Below are 18,358 nucleotides of genomic sequence, written 5' to 3'. Positions count from 1 at the left end.
GCCGATAATCTTCTTAATTTAATATTCTATAAATCATCTGTTACGAGTAAATTATTAATTATATGTTCAACTGTAATACTTTAATTAAGAAATAAAATCTATATTTTATTTGAAAAAAATTAATGTTATCGATGACAAAACGATTCTTATTATGATTATTAAAATCACTTTTTAAAGAGAATTATTTGAAATTGCAATTGCATTAATGCAAGGCATAGATGCAATAATTGTATGCGATTGCAACGCTAGCCTTTGTTGAGACGGCGAAATCTGTTACTAATTTATAATATACTTGCCTATACTGGTCGCCATAGAACTTACTATAAATTACCCGAAATATTAGATGTAATTTGGGTGAGCTACTTCGTTAATTTAAAGTCTAAAAGTTGAATATTTTCATTGTTATTTCATTTAACGTTTAATTAGAAATATATTCATTTTATTCCAAGAAAGTTATTGTCAATTACACCTTATAACAGATCTTAGTCATCCGGGTAAATTAATATGAGAAAATCAACAATTTTTGTGCGTATTTTAAAAAAACTATGCACTGACAGTTTGACAGGGACGTGTCATTGACATCAATGAATGATTTTCTAATTATTTAGATACGTTTCATTTCATTGATATATGTAGTTTCATATTAATTGATCTTTCTTTGGAAATGACAAGTTACCATTTCATTGGACCACTGATACTTATTTTATTTATTTAAATAAATAATGTTATTGTCTCTTATTTTCAATATTTTATTGTTCGTTAAGGTAGGAATGTTTTTCTAATTTTTTAGCTCATGATGTTAAATTTGAATAGCAGATAACAGATGGCTGGAAGCAAGAACATTTTAATAATTATCTTTAATGCCTACTCCAAGGATTAGTTTTGTTATCAGCCTATCAATTAACCTGTCGCTGTCAAGATGAGTGTCAATACAGCAGCTGTTGCAGATCTTTTTAATTTACTCGAATCTAATAAACTTGGGGAGGTTGAAGAAATAAAGCAAGTATTCCACGAACACTTCTTGTCTAGTAAGTAAATCATATTACATTTCTATATAATACTTTCATTTTCTATAATAAAATTCGATTACCATTTAGCAAAAGATAGCTGGCTCGTCAATGGTTTATTGGACTATTATCTTTCAACAAATTCTTCACGTATTGTGGAAGTATTAGCAGGTGTACGCGAGCCCCATGATAAACATTTGTTAGATAGATTGGCAGAAGTTATTACTAAGACTGGAAATAATAAACAAAAAATAAAAGGGCTTACTTTGCTCGGTCATATCGCTCGTAAACAACCCACCTGGTTATACAAACTTGCTAATCATACTTTGTTTCGAGATTTGTTAAAATTGCTCAAGGTATAATACAATTTATTTCATTGAAGTCATTAATTTGTGTATAATAAATCATTTAATTTCTATTATATTCTAATTAATTTCTTTTTCTTTTTTGTAGGTAGAAACAGATACATTATCGCTTATGAGTGCACTTCTTTTATTGGTCATGTTGCTACCGATGTTACCTGTCGCATTAGGACCATATTTGCAAGAAATATTTGAAGTATTCGGCCATCTGGTTTTTTATTATTATCAACAGTCTTTGACGCTCTCTCATCCTAGACATACAACATCAAATATGGTACTTAGCAGTATTGACATAAATCATCTTTACCTGTTACATTTACAGGTGAGTATTATTTATTTTTATTAAATTAATATAATACAATAAATTCCATTCGAAATACAAAGTAATAATATATTGTAGGTGGGATTATACAGTTTATTTCACAGGCTATACGCTATGTATCCTTGCAATTTTATCTCATATCTTAAACAACAGTGTTTTCAACGTGATCAAATGTCTACTTTTTCTCATACTATTAGACCAATGTTAGATTCTGTGCGTATGCATCCCTTTCTTGTTACAGCATCTAAAGATACTGAAATCTCTGCCACGAGGTATAAATTTAATTATAATTTATTGTCAATTGATGTAACAATTAAGAACAAAAATTTAATTAAATTTATTGTAGATGGAAAAAAATGGAACATCATGATATTATAGCAGAGTGCGATCGTTTCACGTTAGACAAATGTAGAGAGGAAGTATTTGGAGTTACGAATTCTCGATTTACACCACCTTTGGGTTAGTATTTATTGTAGAATATTATTTATACGTAAAGGGTTATTTAAACTTGCAGTATTTATAGATCATTCTTCCAATTTTGTACCACTAAATATCAGTGGGGGATTGACTACCACCGAGATAAGTAACGGAGATGAGGAAACATTTTGGTCTCCTAGTATGACTGTTCCACCACACAGTCCATCATTCCAAAGTACATCTCACGAAGTTCGTTCGACTCCTTCAACACCTAATACTAATAGAAGTGGTACATCTCCACCAGAAGCTGCTGTTGAAGCTACACCAGAAACGACACCTGTTAAGGTATGTTGATTTTATAAAAATTAACTTTCAGATATAATTGACAAATTATTATTTTGATATAATTTAGGATATTCGTAAGCTATCAACAAGGCAACCTCCAGTTGGATCTGCTGCTGTTCGTGCTCTAAGTATTTTGAGCAATGGTGCAGTAACCCAAACATCACGACCTTCTACGCCTATTCCTTTAAATCCTTCTGTATCAACTATTGCATACTCTGGAATAAATTCTAGCGATACTGGAACTACCATGCCAGGATTTCTTTCGCAAAAGATCAGTAGATTAATTGCTGATAGACAAAATGCTGTTAATCAATCAATGAAATTAACAACAACCATTGAGGACGACAGTGGTGTTACGGAAACTGATATAACTCAAAATTGCAAGAACGATTCATGGCAAGAAGATCAAGAGGTTTTATTAAATAAAATTAATATTTCATTATATATGCATTCGTCATTTAATGTAATAATTACTTGATGCTATCATTGCATATTAAAACCGAGGACTTTATTACAGGTTTTGGAAATTGTAAGCTTTCAAAATAGTAGCAGTCTTGAAATTCAAAAAAGTAGGGAACAAAAAGCGGATTTCCAAGCTGAGAAATTACACGGTACTATAGCAGATTTGTCTCAAAAAGTTCAACAGCTTCGTTTTTATTCTCAATGTCAACAGCCGATACAACATATTAATAAGAATTTAAATAAGGTAAAATAATATTGAATTGTTAATTGATACGGAATATCTTGAATAAAATCGTATTCGATTTAGTTGAGAAGAACCAGATCATGTTCGGATATGAAAATGCAAAAACGGATGGATAATAACGAAGGAAAAGAAACAAATTTTATTAAAAAGCTCGAAGAAAGTGGGACTCAAACGAATAGCTTATATCAATACGAGTATTTGCTGTTAGGAATCTTAGATCAGAAAGAACAAACGTCCGAACAAAAAACTATTCAACATAATTCGGAATTGAGAGTATCGCCAACTACTATGCTTGATCGTTACGTTGATATTTGTGCACGTGCAAGTGGTTTTTCTAATGACAACAATAAAGCACGTAAGTATTATTGTACGATTTGTTCAGTTTATCTTCTTAAAGAATATAAATGAAATCTAATAAATTTTTCTTTGCCAATATCAGGTAGAAATTCGACAAAAATAAAGATTGCAGAAGATAGTACAGAAGATGATGCGGGAGAGGAAGATAATTTAGATACGGATCACGTAAATCAATTGTTGCAGCTAATGCAAATGCAATTACAATTCGAACGGCAGCGAAGAGAAGTGCACGCTGAACGTAACAGAAGACTTCTTGGTAAATTAAGAGATTCACGAGCATTAGAAGAACACAATAATGCATTAGTAAGTATATTTAATATTTTTTATAAATATATCTTACTAAATTTTTTTACATATTTTTCATTATCATTGAATATTTATATATATATTTAATTTTTTAATTCTTTTAGACTGACCGATTTAGAATGTTAGAAAGAGAGGTGGAAAATTTAAAAATTGAATTAGATAAAAGTAAAAGGGATAACCGAGAAGCTGATGAACGATACAAAGATGTATTACATCACTGGCAAACTAAGGTTTGTTATATATTACATTTTAGATTTTTCTAAAAGCTACTATCTATCCAATTAAAATAACATAATAATATTTTTAACGATGTATGATACAACAGTGCGTAGAAGGGGAACGACAAAATCAAATTTTAAAAGATCGAAATGAATCACTCAAATTAGAGTTAAAGGAGGAACAGAAAAAGGTAGCTGTATGTGAACAAGAAACACGTTCTGCGGAGGCTGCATTGTTTGACGCAGGACACCAACTTAAAGAAGCATTAAAGACAGCTAATCGTACGAAAGAATTGGAGAATAATCTCGATATTGTACAAAAGAAACTTCTTCTTTTAGGAGAAGTAAGTTTAACGTTAATTCAATAACAATGTTAACTGATTTACGAAAAAAACACAAATTTTATATTTACTTTTTATAGGCACAATCGAAATGGCAAGAAAACATAGGAGCACGGTCGCCTATTGTCAATCAAGAAGCAACACAGATACAACATACATATACTGATGAAATAGCAAGTAAATATAAAGCTTTTTTTTTTATAAAATTAATGATATTAATAATATTCTTATTTAGTATGAGGATATATAATGTGGTTTAATATATTTTCTTTAGATCTACGACGCCAATTAGAATCCCGTACTTCTCAAATAGAAGTTTTAAGAGTACGTTTAGCTGAATTAGAAAGTAAAGAAAATCGTAAAGAAGCACAACTGGTAGAAATTCAACGTTCTCTGTTAGAAACTAAAGATCAACATGAAACTGAATTAAATGCAGTTGAATCTAAATATAAGGCACAATTGGAAATAAATCTTTTATTAGAAAGTCGTATACTCGAACTTCATGGTAAAATCGAGAATTTAACTTACGGAGCTAGTACCAGTACTGGAAATCTTCCATCTTCTGCATCTCCTAAAGAACGTACTCCTCCTTTATCAGTCAGTTTAGCTTCGTCAAGCGAAGGCAGCCTTGCTTTTATTCACTCCAGCACTGGGATTATGAATGATTGCTGTGATTCTGCAGGTGAAATTCCGAATCTGCAAGCTATTGTTGAACCTATCCCAAGTAATCAAGTTGCTTCACCATCTCGCTCAAATCAACAACGACAATTTCCAAAGCAAGATTAACATATTATTGAAATAATTCTCTATTAAACAGGCCTTTGTTTCGCATCATTGCAAGTTATGTCTGGTGCTGTGCTGATCATTAATCAGAGGAAGGTTATTTGTAGCTTTTTATTACTAGATTAGTTGTAATTTACTAAATCTTGTTATTACGCGATTGCCATTTATAAGTAAAGAGACATGTTACTTAATCGAGTTATTAATAATGGTCAACCTTTACTGTTCACAAACGAAGCAAGAATAAAAGGTTCAGATATTTTATGAAAATCTTATTATATTCATTTCAACTTACTAATTGCCTATTATTTTTAAACGTAAGTATTAACAAATGTTCAATCAATTTACTGAGTATATATTTCAATTATATTTGAATTCCACCTAAAGATATAAAAAATTAAATAAATTATTTATATGATCATAATATGATCTTTTATTATATAATAAAATTTACACTCATCTTAAAGCATATACTGTAATTGATTGTACTATAATGTTGGTACTTATAGATTTTGTCAATAATATAAGTATATCTCATTGAAAAATTAAATACGAACAGTGGGATTTGTATATTCATTAACATCACAGATGTCAATGCATATTTTAAATATTTTTAAGTACATATTTTGAAACCAATCAAGATCAACTTGAACGTAAAGCCCCGTATTCTGTTGAATGAATAATCTCTTATGTTACCCTTCTACGCACACTACAATAGAAAAATAAGTATGATTAGATTAAATTTGTATTAATCGTTTAAGTCCCAATGGTTTGTAGAAAAAATTGTCTTGACAAATGCAAAAAAATTTGAACAGTGTAATTGGGCAGCTTAGGACTCAAACGATTAATCTCTGCTTATTTTAATATCTTTGTAATTCTTGGCTAACAGTCATTAAAATCGCATCATCTGGATTAGCATAGCTAACTAGATCTGGAATAATTAAAAGTGAAAAGTTTAAAATACCATATTTTGATGTAACGATTAAGGCATATTATAAAATATCCTTACTCACGATTATGACATCGTTGTGAAGAATACATTTTGCGTAATATTAATTGCATGAGCCAGAAAATACTTAGCCATACAAGAGCACCCACTGAAAATACTCTAAATGTTATAACACCTCCGTATACGTCCATTATCCATCCACACAATAAAGTACCACTTGATGCACCTAAAATTATAATTTACATAGTAAAACTAACATTGTTAATACATTGCATTTGACTTATATAATACAAGGAAATTTGAACTAACCAATTCCTTCAAAAATAGCACCAATTAAGCCTTGTATAGTAGCTTGAGTACCAGGAGGAGTTACTTTGTCACCATAGGATACCATTGTTGGCCAACAGAGACCAAATGACGGACCATGAAATATTTCCAAAGGTAAAAATAACCATGGATTTGATATTACGCTGTATGCCATAAACCTTAAAGAAATCTCTTATTACTGATTTATATATCTTATATAAATCTCTTATTGAGCTTACCTTATTGCATAAATGAGTAATACAAGACTCATAACATTTATATGGCCAAATTTTTTCAAAATACTTCCAGACAAGAAATTAAACGGCAATTCTGCTAAGAAACATTGTATACCAGTCAATAGACCTTGTAATGTTTTAAGCCATTTAATTTGCGAGATTGTAGCTAAATTTTCAGTATGCCAAAATAGAAAGTTCCATACTACTCCTGTGCACATTCCAGCACCTATGCACCACCATCCAAATATCCACACATTAGGCTCTTTAGCGACAGTTAGCAACTCCTTCAGCATCGATGGTTCATCAGAACATTCAGGATTTTTCTGTAATGATACTGCTTGCTCCCATTACCTGCCAATTTTGGATTCTTTTGATAAGTAAGCAGAGTTGTGCTTTTATAATATCAACCCATATTACTTCGAACACACCTTTCTCAGTGTAGACGACACCATAATATCAAGAATCATAAAGATCAACATCATAAAAAATATACATGTATAATCCTTTTGAAATTCTCCTTCACTAAAAATATCTACCAAGTATCCTGCTGCTATACCAAAAATTCCAAATCCAATGCTGCCCCACATCCTTTGTTTACCATAATCACTTCTTCTCTCATTTCCTAAAATATATATTATTGTATCATTATATCTCAACAATAATATTTAATTTTTTGTAAAAAGAAATTATAACTAATAGAAGTAACACAAACCAAGTAAATTGAAAGAAATAGAATCAGCTATGCTAACAATAACTGCCATGCAAACCCAACTCGCTGTAGCAGCCCATAAAAATAAATGAAATTGATGCGTCGAAGGTGTTGTATGCTCATTATAGTTGTCAGATTCACGTAATAATTCATTTAAGGCTGGATGATGACAAGTAGCGAGACACGAAGTTGTTAATAACTTTTTACAAGCTGGTACATGCGTAATTCCATTGGAAAAAGTTATGTTAGAAACTCTTAGACTCGTATAGTGTTTTTCCTAAAAAAAAAAAATATAAAATTTATCAAAATAATGAATAATAAACTTTCTCAAAAATAATAATATTTTATATAATGTAATTGACTTACAGGTAAATCTTTGTACATGTTAATTGTTGCTACAAAATCAAACTTTTCATTTGAAAAAATATTAGAATCGTTTGTAATGCAGTACTTCGGATTCCATAGGCACAATTCTTCATAAGCTCTTTGAGAAGCTTCACAAGATAACTAAAAACAAAATATTATAAAGATTTTAATTATATATATATTATAAGATAACAATACCTGGCATGTAGGATTATTGATAGTTTCCGTGGCTGATATTACAGAGAGTAATACTTCTTCAGAAAATCCTTTCTTAGAACGTACTTCTAAAAATAAATCTCCTTCGCAAGTAAAAGTAATATTTGTACTCGTATCTGACTGAGGTATAAAATGAATGGAGAAAAGGCTTATGATAAGCAATACTTGAAATAGTAAAAAGAAAGTTTTAGGAAGATTAAATTTATCAGCTAATCCTCCAAACAACGGTTTTGCGACCAAACCGGATATGGGTAATACTGTATAAATTGTGCCGACCAAACTGCTTGAAAAACCTAATTGCTTCGCTATCGTTGGTAAAAATGGCACTATGGGACCAGTAGCTGAAATAAAAAAGAAAATATTTCATTAAAATTTAAACTAACTTTGTTATTAATTTAACATTGATATTTACCGGCATTAAAAAAGAAATAATGCGCTTTAATAGGAAGAAGACTTTTGTCTACGTTGTCCAGCATTGTGTCAAAATATAATTAATGTTCTAATTTGAATACAAATATCTAGTCAAACTAATAATTTGAAAATAAACAATCACGTCAAATGCAGTGCATGATTAACTAATGTAAATAAAAAATAAAATTAAAAAAATTATATCAGTAATTTTAGCAACGTTGATTATCAAGATGTTACAAAATTAAGTGTCAATAAGATAATTAATTATCTTCTTAAATAAAATAGATTTTTAAGATTATTTATTATAAAAATATATGAACTCTACTTTTTTTAATTCTATATATTCTCTATATATAAAAGTTTCCTCATTGTAAAGTAATTTTTAGAATATTAATATCCAATTTGTATTGACAAAATATCAATTCACTTTTAGACGATAATTTTTAATTAACTCTATCACCTTTTTACTTTAGATTAAATTAATATAAATAAGAAGAAATATAAAAGATAAATCTTTTGTGTGTTCAAAAAAATATTAAAAAGAAAAAAAATGAATAGTTGCGATTACACGAATGAAAGAAAATAACTCGTCTCCGATATCAAGAATTCAACTTTAGACTGTCCAAATGTTAAATTGTAAGATGATCTTGATAAAAGTGCAAAAATGATGATATTACAATCTTGGGGAGAACAATCACATATAGAAAAGCAATCTCAACTAACAAACCAGTTATTCATCATAGGTGCGCTAGTGTCGTTACTATTCGTATTTTTATATATATATATATGATCTGTTTTATATCATTTGATAATTACTTTATTAGCACTTTTAATTAGCAAAGGGATTAATTAAATGCATGCTCTTATGACAAACAATTTAACGATCCACGATTATAATTGTTATCTACATTAAGTATGTTTCAAATATTTATTCAATTAAAATTCTTTTTTTATGAAAACATTTTTATGCACTTCAATTATAATTGTTTGTTTATAGTAACACGCATATTTCTATTATTAATTTATATACATTTCTTTACTTATAGTAGCAAGCTAAGAAAAACTAAATAAAATACATGTGATTATTTTTATAAAGTACATTTTAAAAAAATTGTACGATTAATGTACAATTAGATAACGAGGCTTATTATACTCTGCTGCTATCACATAGTAGAATAATATTCGAACATTATCTTTTATAATCTATTAATTTTCTTACAGTTTTCTAATTAAGATACATTACATGTAATTAGAATAGAAATTTATTTACAATTCCATTTGAGATTCATTGATTATTATTTTTCTTATATTTCTATAGTTTAATATTATTATTATATTTATAATTATTTAATACTATTAAAGAATATATATATATATATGTCATAGTATATTATATCACAAAAATTATTTATTTGGAATTTATATCCTTTGATATAACATATACAAACATATATAAGTTGATGGTATGTCTCATAGTTTCATATTAGATTAAATGTCAATGTATTATACCGAATTTTTATCTATGTCACGAGCTGCTCGCTTGTATCATTGATTGGTTATCTACTTGCATATAAAATTGCTCCCCAAACCATTCTCTATGCATTTCCAAGTAACTGTAAATAAACGTATATCATCTTCATCGTTTAATATTATTAATCATTCAAATAATTTTTTCTTTACCTGAGAAACATATCTAAATATTTCATTAGAAGTTTTAATTTTTTATTTGAAATTTCAGTGGATTGCAACAAATCGGGTAATATCACTGAAATAAAAGAAAATAAAAAAGTAAATTAATTGTCTCATACGCATTGATTTAACGTAGCCATATTAAGTGCTATATTTCATGCTTCTTATGTTTAGTCTATAAGATTCACAACGAGTAGGAGACTTGTTCTTTATATTTAATCAGTAAAACATATTAAGAGTATTATATTGCAATAGTGCGAAGTGTTAAATATCTACTTCTATTTTTGTGATAAATGACTTTTATCCCTTAAACAAATAAACCTACCAAATAGTCGTGTAAGATGAATAGCGCCGTAATAAGTAGAAGGATTTGGAGTATTACTACACGTCGAAGAATCCGGTATCAATCTCCATTTATTCGACTGTTGTAGTAAAGCGTTTATTTGGGCAGAGGGAATAACAGGCATTCTCAGTGTTACACCGCGTGGACTAGAACATCTGGAGCTTGTACTTGCTATGCTATTGAATACGATTTATTATCGATTAAGTTTTATATTCGTTTAAATGCACTAACGAAAAAAAATACCTCGATAAATTTCCTGGATCAGTTTTAACATCGTCGAAAGAACGCAATTGTCTATTTTCATCGACAGAACCAAATCTGTACGATCTTAATCTTCGCTTAGAATTAATAGTATTTTTGGAAGTAGATTCTATGTCTTGTTCGTGTTCTTGAAATGGTGGTAAATGAGCATATTCTGTATCTTCGAATTCTTCTTTGATCGAAATATCTGTATGTCTTATCAATAATATCAAATATAAAAATCTATAAATTTTCGCTACCATAAATGTGCTACAACAATTTTGTTTCTACTACTTACTCGATCGTTTCTTCTTTTATTATTTGCACCTGTTCCGCGTATAAAAATGAAGATTTTAATGTACAGTACTGTTCTCTTTCTTGTCTGTATAATAAAAGATCATGTAAAGTGAAGTCAAAGTATATACGCAATCCATCTGCTATTTCTCTGCATATGTTAACTTCATTTATTGTTTTTTCTATGGAATTATTAGTTTTATTTCGTTGCGGTTTGTCTGGAATGTTTGTTAATTGTGTTGTAGTAAAATGTTGCACCCATGACTCTAGAATGCTCGAAACTGTTGGTTGCGCAGGTAATACAGCTAACTGAAATAGATGTTCAAAGAAATTTTAAAAATAATAGTTATAATTGAAAAATATTTATACATATGTACATGCAAGAGGATACATAATGCGAAGGTATCACCTTGTTTTTACTAGTAATTAAATCATGATCTAAATCCAAAATTCTTTTCAGGGTGGTACCTATATCAAGATCAACTCCTGGCTTAACGCTCGCACCAGATTGACTTCCACCACCACTGCCTTCATCATCACTACTTTCACCAACGTAATCTGAACTACTTTCGCTATCTTCTTCTGTAATAACTTCCTGCGAATGAAAGACATACAAGATGAATTTCTCAGTTTTAAACCCTTGCACAATAACAATGTATAAGACACATAGCTCAGTATTTTAAATCATAGCGCAAGAAATTAAACAAAATTATTGTAAATAAAAAAATAATACTTCTGTGTCGTAATCAGCCTGTTGTCCTGAACTACCATCTTCAGAAGATCCAGTAGTAGCAGAAGTAGCTCTACTGCCACCGCTTCTCGCTCTCCTCCGTGGTTCCTGATTTTCTGATTCGTTTAGACGATCTGATAATTTGTGACTTCTTTTCTTACGTTCTCGGCGATATAAGTAGGCTCCCCTTATTCAGATAGATGAATTTTTTGAATAAATTTTGAAGAGTGTAATAGAGTTCTTGAAAAAGTTTACAATTACATTTCAGATCTACATAAATAATATTAATGATAAATATTAATAAAGTAGAAAAAAAATATTGAATAGTTTGATTTAGTAGGATATATATATACAGTTGAAGTTGTGCTTTCTGCGCAAGGTCTCTCTGAAGTTGTCGATTCTCTTCGGTGTCTTTTAGAACATATTCTTCTGTTACACAACGATCCCATGATGAGTTCCATCCCTGAATAAGAAAGAGACATTTTAAGACGTAACAAAATACAAGCAATATTCAAATAAACATTGTAAGTCTCTCACTTGAAAGTGTATCAAATATTCTACGGCTTTTCTTCCACGTTGATCTTTGTTAATAATAACATCTAAGACCTATAAATAATTATATAGGAATTAAATATTGAATATGTTCGAATAAGAATTTTCCTACCTTAGAATCATACAACACTTTAGCTTTCGTGGGATCAGGCTCATAACAAAGCACTTTTTCACCATCACAGAATTTAAATTTAGGTCCACGTGTAGAAACCATTATTTTATACGTTCGGTCTGATTATAAAGATTATAATTAAACAAATCAATATCGCGTTAGTCTACTCCTTTAAATATAATCTATTGATTTATTCGAAAAACAATTCAACGTACGTTTTGTTCCATTGTTAAAAATTTTGACATATCCTTAAAAAAGGAATTACTCGCATCAATAAATAATAATAATAACTAATTTGTAGGTTAACGATTAAACGTGAATATTTTACATTCGTATTTTTTAATACGATTAAATAATTGTTGACGGATAATTAATAATTGTTATAAATGCACTAATATAACCTAACTTTAATCGCCATTTGAATAAAAGCACACCGTATAGCGTCTGACATAAGTAAAAAACTAGTGTCATCTCGCGGCTATTGATCGAAGCAGATGCTTGCAACGCATGCGCAGTAGTAAGTGCATAGTTCGAGTTTCGATATAGGAAGAGTACAATCGATATCGATTAATCTCGAACGCGTAACATAAATTGATCAAATTTATGAATATACTTATATCGTACAGTAATAAAATTTAAAAAATACGCGTTAAAGAAATAAAACGAAGAATATAAAATAGATTTATAAGAAAATCGAGTGTTTTTTCGTGTCGTCGCGATTAAATTTTTGTTTTGTTAAGTTTCAATGTGGGTGCAGGAGAGCAAATAAGTGGGGGTAAAGGTATCCTGGCGCTCTTCGGCGCGTTTGTGAACTCGTTAGTCGCGTCATCGCGTAGTAGTGGTGCGTATTTATATAAATAGGTAGGTTGCATTAGAAAGAAAGAAATAGTAAAAGAAAATACGATAGACTCGAAAATATAACGCGACGCTATACAAGTTTGCTTTAGGTATAATCATGCGTACGTGTGTGTGTGTATGTGTATGACGAATTTGTACACTGTATACGATCAAGTTAGTTAACGTCGAAAGAGAAACAGAAGGTGAATATATAAGGTGTTTGATTGAATCGCATGAAAAATTGCTCTCGAAAATATTTATCGATGAATTAATCGTTGGGGCCAGTGGGATTATTTGGAATTATTTAATAGATCGTTGATAGATTTGCGCCGAGCAAACAGGTAGTTGCGAGAAAAGTACGTTGTTAGTGAATCCATTGGTGGTGTTGTAAAGTAACTTTCATATCGTAGTTGACGACGAAAGAAAAGAAAAAGAAAAAGAAGAAAACATAAAGACGAATGGTGTCATCGTTATTATCATTATCATCATCATCATCATCATCATTCTTATTATTATCGACGTGGAATAAAAAAGAGAAAAAAATTGCGCGTGATTTTGGAATAGGGGAAAGAAGGAAGGAAGGAGGAAAAGAAGAAAGGAGCGATTTTTGAATCGCATTGTAGGTGAGTTTATTCTATTCGAAAGCGTTGACCTATTTTAACGGTCGTCGTCGTAGTCGTCGTCGTATGGTTGCAAATGGTGGTAGGGTTATAGGTGTATTTTCGTCTGCTGATTCTTACTTCGGTTTTAATAGTGGCTCACGTGTTACGCATGATAACTTTTCGATGTATCTTGTATGAATGTATTGCAGTTGCGTATAATCGATAATCGATTGTTATTTTTCAATTGGAATAAAAATATCAATACGTTTATTGTTTTACGTAGTACAATGCTGACCATTCGTATTGAATCTTGTTTTTTTTTTTTTTAGGTACACCGTTTATAAAAATAATAGACTGTGATTTTTTTATTAAACGACACCGACGGTCGCTTTTTCGTTTGGTAGAGTATTTTTCATTATTAACATAATTATACCCGTCTCTTGGCGTCATCCGACAATGGTGCTAAAAAATTGCTTGCGTGACAATTCGCTGAGATAACGCGCTTGGTTTCATAGTTAATTCTTTAGGTGTGCGTGGGTGTTATGCGTGCGAAAGTGTTACGATCTTTTACAATAGTATTACGAAATGACTTATTAGAGCCAATTTATAGCTGACGAGTTTAACGATCACCGTAATACTTCACTTCCAATGGTTCTTCTAGTTATTCCTGATATTACCATTACGTTAGAAGACGAATTTTGATGACTGCACTTTGATGATCGATCGAAGATCGTTAATCGTACTTTTAAACGAATATATTTAGATACACTTTATTATCATCGTTTCATACGCATGCTCGGATCATTTATGTGCATATTATGTGCATGCGCTATTTTATACGTGAGTGCATACGTACGTATGCACAAAGTGTGTTAGATTACGGTAATCTTTCAATAATGCGATTCATAGATCACACCCACAATAGTTTATTTTTGAATTACACGATTTAATCTTGTAATATATTTTTTAAATAATTAAATTCATTGACCTATTTAGCGCAAAGATTAACAAATAAAAACATAATCTTGTTAAAAAACAATTGGTAAGAGAGTGTTCATTTGATTCATAACTAATGACAACAAATATTAATTGGAAATCGTGATTGGTTGAAATTGGCGCGAGATTTATCGATAATACGATTGGATAACAAACCGAAAGGTAATGGGCGACTTTTTAAGAATTCTACTTTTCGTTCTTATATTTCTTTCTTTCATTTGATTTATATATTTATATATCTTTATTTTTTTTAAATAGTATTTAATTATTTCGGGAGTATCATCAGATAAATTCTATCGTTAATCCTTTTACCTTATCTCAACGACGCAAACGCGTTCACGCCTTTTACGCCCGCATGATAGCAGCAGACGTAATCAATCGGGGCGGTGTTTTCTCATATTCATTTGGTATTTTCGTGAGAGTGACCACAAGTTGGTGGCCACCCCCACTATTGATTGTTTATACAACAAGATTATGTATAAACAATCACTATTATTTGTATTATTTGAGAGAGGGATGGTCGCGAAATAGTTGCCACCCCCTTGGGGGGTATATCTTATTCTTATGTTAAAATGTTTATTTTTTTTTGTTTCTAAAAAATGAAGATATTTATGCAAAAATTTGTCATATCTTTCGTCTGACCATACAAATTCCGAGATCTTTCAATGATTTTCTTTCTTAATTAGATATTAATAATAAAGAAAAATGGATCAAGGATTTCCTGGGCAACATACGACAACAACCGTCACCACTACGACGACCACCATTCAACCAAATGTACGATTCGACCCATCTTATATGAGAACATTGTCTGGTATTCTAAAAATTGTACAAGTGGTAAGTATGCAACGCACGCCTACGCGTTAAAACAGTTGGAATGAAATCATTCCGCCCATTTATAATAACGTTTCCTCTTTTTCAGATATTAAATTTCTTGGGATTCATATGCATCACCGTGTCGATTTACAGTAGCCATAGTCGAGGAGGATGGTTCAATACAGTGGCCATGGGTGGTTTTTGGTTCACCGGTGTACTACTCGTTCTTTATTTATTTCACATCGTTGAGAAGTTCTCCAAAATTCCATGGTTGAAAATCGTAAGATATTTTTAATCAAATTTCGTTTATTTAGCTCGTAAAAAAGGAACGAGAAGAAAAAGAAAACAACGTACACACAAAAAAAATGCGTTATCTTTTCGTTATCATTGTCTCATTAAAACGAACTCGTATCAAAACGTTTGGATTATCGAACCCCCTTCTTTTTATGATGTTATCAAAATAATATTTCATGTAAAACGTTGAATCATTTTTATGCATCTAATATATACGTATTAAAGACATTCATTTTATGATAACATTTTATGAAACGAGATGAAAAGAGAGAGGGAAAGAAAGAATAAGAAATAAAAATCACGGTTTCTAGTGTTAGTTGGAATGGATGTATCAGAATTAATTAAAAAAATATCTATTAAAGAAAAAATAATATTAAAAGTAAATTTGTTTGAAACAATTACATATCTATTGATATACTTTATCTAATAAAATATCTCATTTAAAATTATTTAATATTCGTATTATATTATAATGTATTAATCAATTTATTAAAGTATACCGATCGTATATATCGAATCAATTGATTATTTTCTATATGATAAATAAGAGTTTCACTTCTATCATTTGTGTAGACCCACGCAAACATATTTTTTGTTTTTTTTTTTTATTTTCTTTCCTTCTCTCTTACTCTTTCTTAAAGTGATCTCTCAAGTGAAAGCTCGTTGGAAAGTTTAGCGTATTTATAGAAGTATATAATTATTATAAGAAAAGAAATGAAAGAACAACTATGTTTTCTTATTTAACCGTTATGCTATTTAACTTCTAATTGCTCGTTAGGAAAAGGTCGACGACCTCTTTTTCTTCCCACGAGAAATATTTTCAAATAACATTCGTTTCTTTTCATTTCTTTCGTTGTCTTTTTTAATCGCAAACGTTTGTCTTCACAGGAACTCATATTCTGTTCGATTTGGACGATATTTTATCTTCTTGCTGCTTCCTTGGCGGCCGATTATGGCCGAGTTTCCGAATCATTCGCCGTTGCAGCGGTGAGAACATTTACATTTAATAATAAATAGACAGAAAAAAAATTTATTAAAAATTTACAAATTGTTTTTCCGTCTTTCTATTTCTTTTTCTTTTTTTTTTTTTACAGTTCTTCGGTTTTTGTGCCATGGTAGCTTATGGTTACGACGCATGGTTAAAGTTTACTGCAGTTAGAAGCGGAGCATTGGCTCAGGGTCAGCATATGCCAAAACAAGTGTCAACTGTTACCAGTCCCGCGTATTAAATTTGTCTAGGTATTTGTTTCAAATATACGACATGCCTATAAAAATCGATGACGAAAACGAGGGAATATAAAATCGGATGATTACCAATTATCGTAGGAAGATCTATCGAATTAATCATCATTCGTATATGATCATTCACGTGTGATCATTTTATGTATTTATATCGTACAAACTAATACATATCCATTATACTCATTTAAAGACTTTTTTGAATTTTATAAATATATATATATATATGTTTTTTAGTGCTGTTGGCAGTGTTTTACGTATATATAATATAATATAATATAACAAAAAATATAAAGAGTAAGATAAAAGTTCCTTTATTCGGAGATTCATTTATACGAGTCAAACGTGATTTATATTTGTACGAACAATTGATATTAATAATATAGATTTTGAAGGGGGGGGGGTTACTATGGGAATTGTATTAGATACCAATTCGAACAATTTCTATGAACCAATGCAAATATATAATTATATAACAAAAGTAAATGACGCGTAATTTGTCTTCGAGTTATTCCAAAGAAACTTTTATCTCACTCAGTATATTGCACATTAGTTTCTTGTATCTCGTTAAATGTTAAACATATGAGGTCAACCATTAATTGAATGTTGCTTCACGATGCATCATATCGGAATGGAATCTCGATGAGTCATCGTTTGGATTCGTCAAAAACATGCATTATTTTAAATAACATTTATCGTTTTTTATTTTTCTTTCTATTTTTCTATTTTCTTTCGAATATACCAACGCTTTGTAATAAGTATTTACCTGTTAAGAATCGTATGAAGATAATATTAAAACAACACGTTGACCAAATAATCCCAATAATAATATATGATATAATATTATATAATATATATATATATATATAATCGTTATACACGAGTAAATTATTAAAACGTTTCAAAAGTGACACGAATATATGCGAATTGTCTCGCATATACAATGTTCATGTTGTAAATGATATTTTTATTATTTTTTATTCGATCGACTCGATATACAGGTACATCAATATGTATAAATATACAGGTCGTAGATATATCAAACTAAATAACTAATTTATTAATCATTCGCCGACGTGAATGCGTGCATGGCAGAGTTTGGGGAAAGGTGGGGGACGTGGGATTGATAAAAAATAAAAATCGAAAGCAGATGATCTAACTTTCTTCAATCTACAAAAAAAAAAGAAAAAAAAAATGATAAATATTAACTACGCGTATATTTGACGTTTCTTTTCCTACCACAATTTCTCCTACAACTTT

The 18,358-nt window shown here is 30.1% G+C and overlaps 4 protein-coding genes across 11 annotated transcripts; 2 read left to right on the top strand and 2 right to left on the bottom strand.

Moving 5' to 3' along the window:
• Positions 1 to 263: 263 nt before the first annotated feature.
• On the top strand, positions 264 to 5,431 carry LOC122518227 (hamartin). 4 transcript variants are annotated; one of them, XM_043637016.1, is made up of 15 exons: positions 264 to 354; positions 791 to 1,028; positions 1,098 to 1,363; positions 1,461 to 1,691; positions 1,770 to 1,963; positions 2,038 to 2,150; positions 2,215 to 2,453; positions 2,521 to 2,865; positions 2,971 to 3,159; positions 3,223 to 3,514; positions 3,599 to 3,819; positions 3,927 to 4,052; positions 4,148 to 4,384; positions 4,462 to 4,558; positions 4,656 to 5,431. In XM_043637016.1, exons 2-15 carry the CDS (start codon positions 920 to 922, stop codon positions 5,165 to 5,167), a joined length of 3,171 nt encoding a protein of 1,056 aa, XP_043492951.1. In that variant the 5' UTR covers positions 264 to 354; positions 791 to 919; the 3' UTR covers positions 5,168 to 5,431. The 4 variants fall into 4 exon arrangements, with proteins under 4 accessions (XP_043492951.1, XP_043492947.1, XP_043492948.1 ...); XM_043637012.1 differs by having other exon boundaries at positions 2,206 to 2,453; XM_043637013.1 differs by having other exon boundaries at positions 275 to 525; positions 2,206 to 2,453.
• Positions 5,432 to 5,566: 135 nt separating this feature from the next.
• LOC122518228 (major facilitator superfamily domain-containing protein 6) lies at positions 5,567 to 8,625 on the bottom strand. The gene is made up of 9 exons (XM_043637017.1): positions 8,356 to 8,625; positions 7,926 to 8,284; positions 7,728 to 7,868; positions 7,365 to 7,638; positions 7,081 to 7,274; positions 6,656 to 6,975; positions 6,420 to 6,595; positions 6,175 to 6,336; positions 5,567 to 6,092 (listed from the first exon to the last, which is right to left on the bottom strand). The coding sequence occupies exons 1-9, from the start codon at positions 8,417 to 8,419 to the stop codon at positions 6,022 to 6,024; spliced, it is 1,761 nt and encodes a 586-aa protein (XP_043492952.1). The 5' UTR covers positions 8,420 to 8,625; the 3' UTR covers positions 5,567 to 6,021.
• Positions 8,626 to 9,742: 1,117 nt separating this feature from the next.
• On the bottom strand, positions 9,743 to 12,808 carry LOC122518125 (male-specific lethal 3 homolog). Of its 2 annotated transcripts, XM_043636851.1 has the most exons (11): positions 12,530 to 12,808; positions 12,315 to 12,433; positions 12,188 to 12,256; positions 12,004 to 12,113; positions 11,654 to 11,837; positions 11,330 to 11,515; positions 10,925 to 11,229; positions 10,630 to 10,842; positions 10,369 to 10,562; positions 10,035 to 10,119; positions 9,743 to 9,967 (listed from the first exon to the last, which is right to left on the bottom strand). In XM_043636851.1, the coding sequence occupies exons 2-11, from the start codon at positions 12,414 to 12,416 to the stop codon at positions 9,880 to 9,882; spliced, it is 1,536 nt and encodes a 511-aa protein (XP_043492786.1). In that variant the 5' UTR covers positions 12,417 to 12,433; positions 12,530 to 12,808; the 3' UTR covers positions 9,743 to 9,879. The 2 variants fall into 2 exon arrangements, with proteins under 2 accessions (XP_043492786.1, XP_043492785.1); XM_043636850.1 differs by having other exon boundaries at positions 12,315 to 12,808.
• A 203-nt stretch (positions 12,809 to 13,011) lies between these two features.
• Positions 13,012 to 18,252, top strand: LOC122518127 (CKLF-like MARVEL transmembrane domain-containing protein 4). 4 transcript variants are annotated; one of them, XM_043636855.1, is made up of 5 exons: positions 13,012 to 13,175; positions 15,436 to 15,586; positions 15,672 to 15,845; positions 16,748 to 16,846; positions 16,954 to 18,252. In XM_043636855.1, exons 2-5 carry the CDS (start codon positions 15,455 to 15,457, stop codon positions 17,086 to 17,088), a joined length of 540 nt encoding a protein of 179 aa, XP_043492790.1. In that variant the 5' UTR covers positions 13,012 to 13,175; positions 15,436 to 15,454; the 3' UTR covers positions 17,089 to 18,252. The 4 variants fall into 4 exon arrangements, with proteins under 4 accessions (XP_043492790.1, XP_043492789.1, XP_043492788.1 ...); XM_043636854.1 differs by having other exon boundaries at positions 13,013 to 13,354; XM_043636853.1 differs by having other exon boundaries at positions 13,013 to 13,774.
• Positions 18,253 to 18,358: the final 106 nt, after the last annotated feature.

This window comes from Polistes fuscatus, unplaced genomic scaffold, assembly GCF_010416935.1.
Source record: "Polistes fuscatus isolate 324 unplaced genomic scaffold, CU_Pfus_HIC Scaffold23, whole genome shotgun sequence".
In the NCBI taxonomy this organism is placed as follows: Eukaryota; Metazoa; Arthropoda; class Insecta; order Hymenoptera; family Vespidae; genus Polistes; species Polistes fuscatus.
Note: the sequence above shows the minus strand (reverse complement) of the source record. Positions and strands in the feature narration are given on the sequence as shown.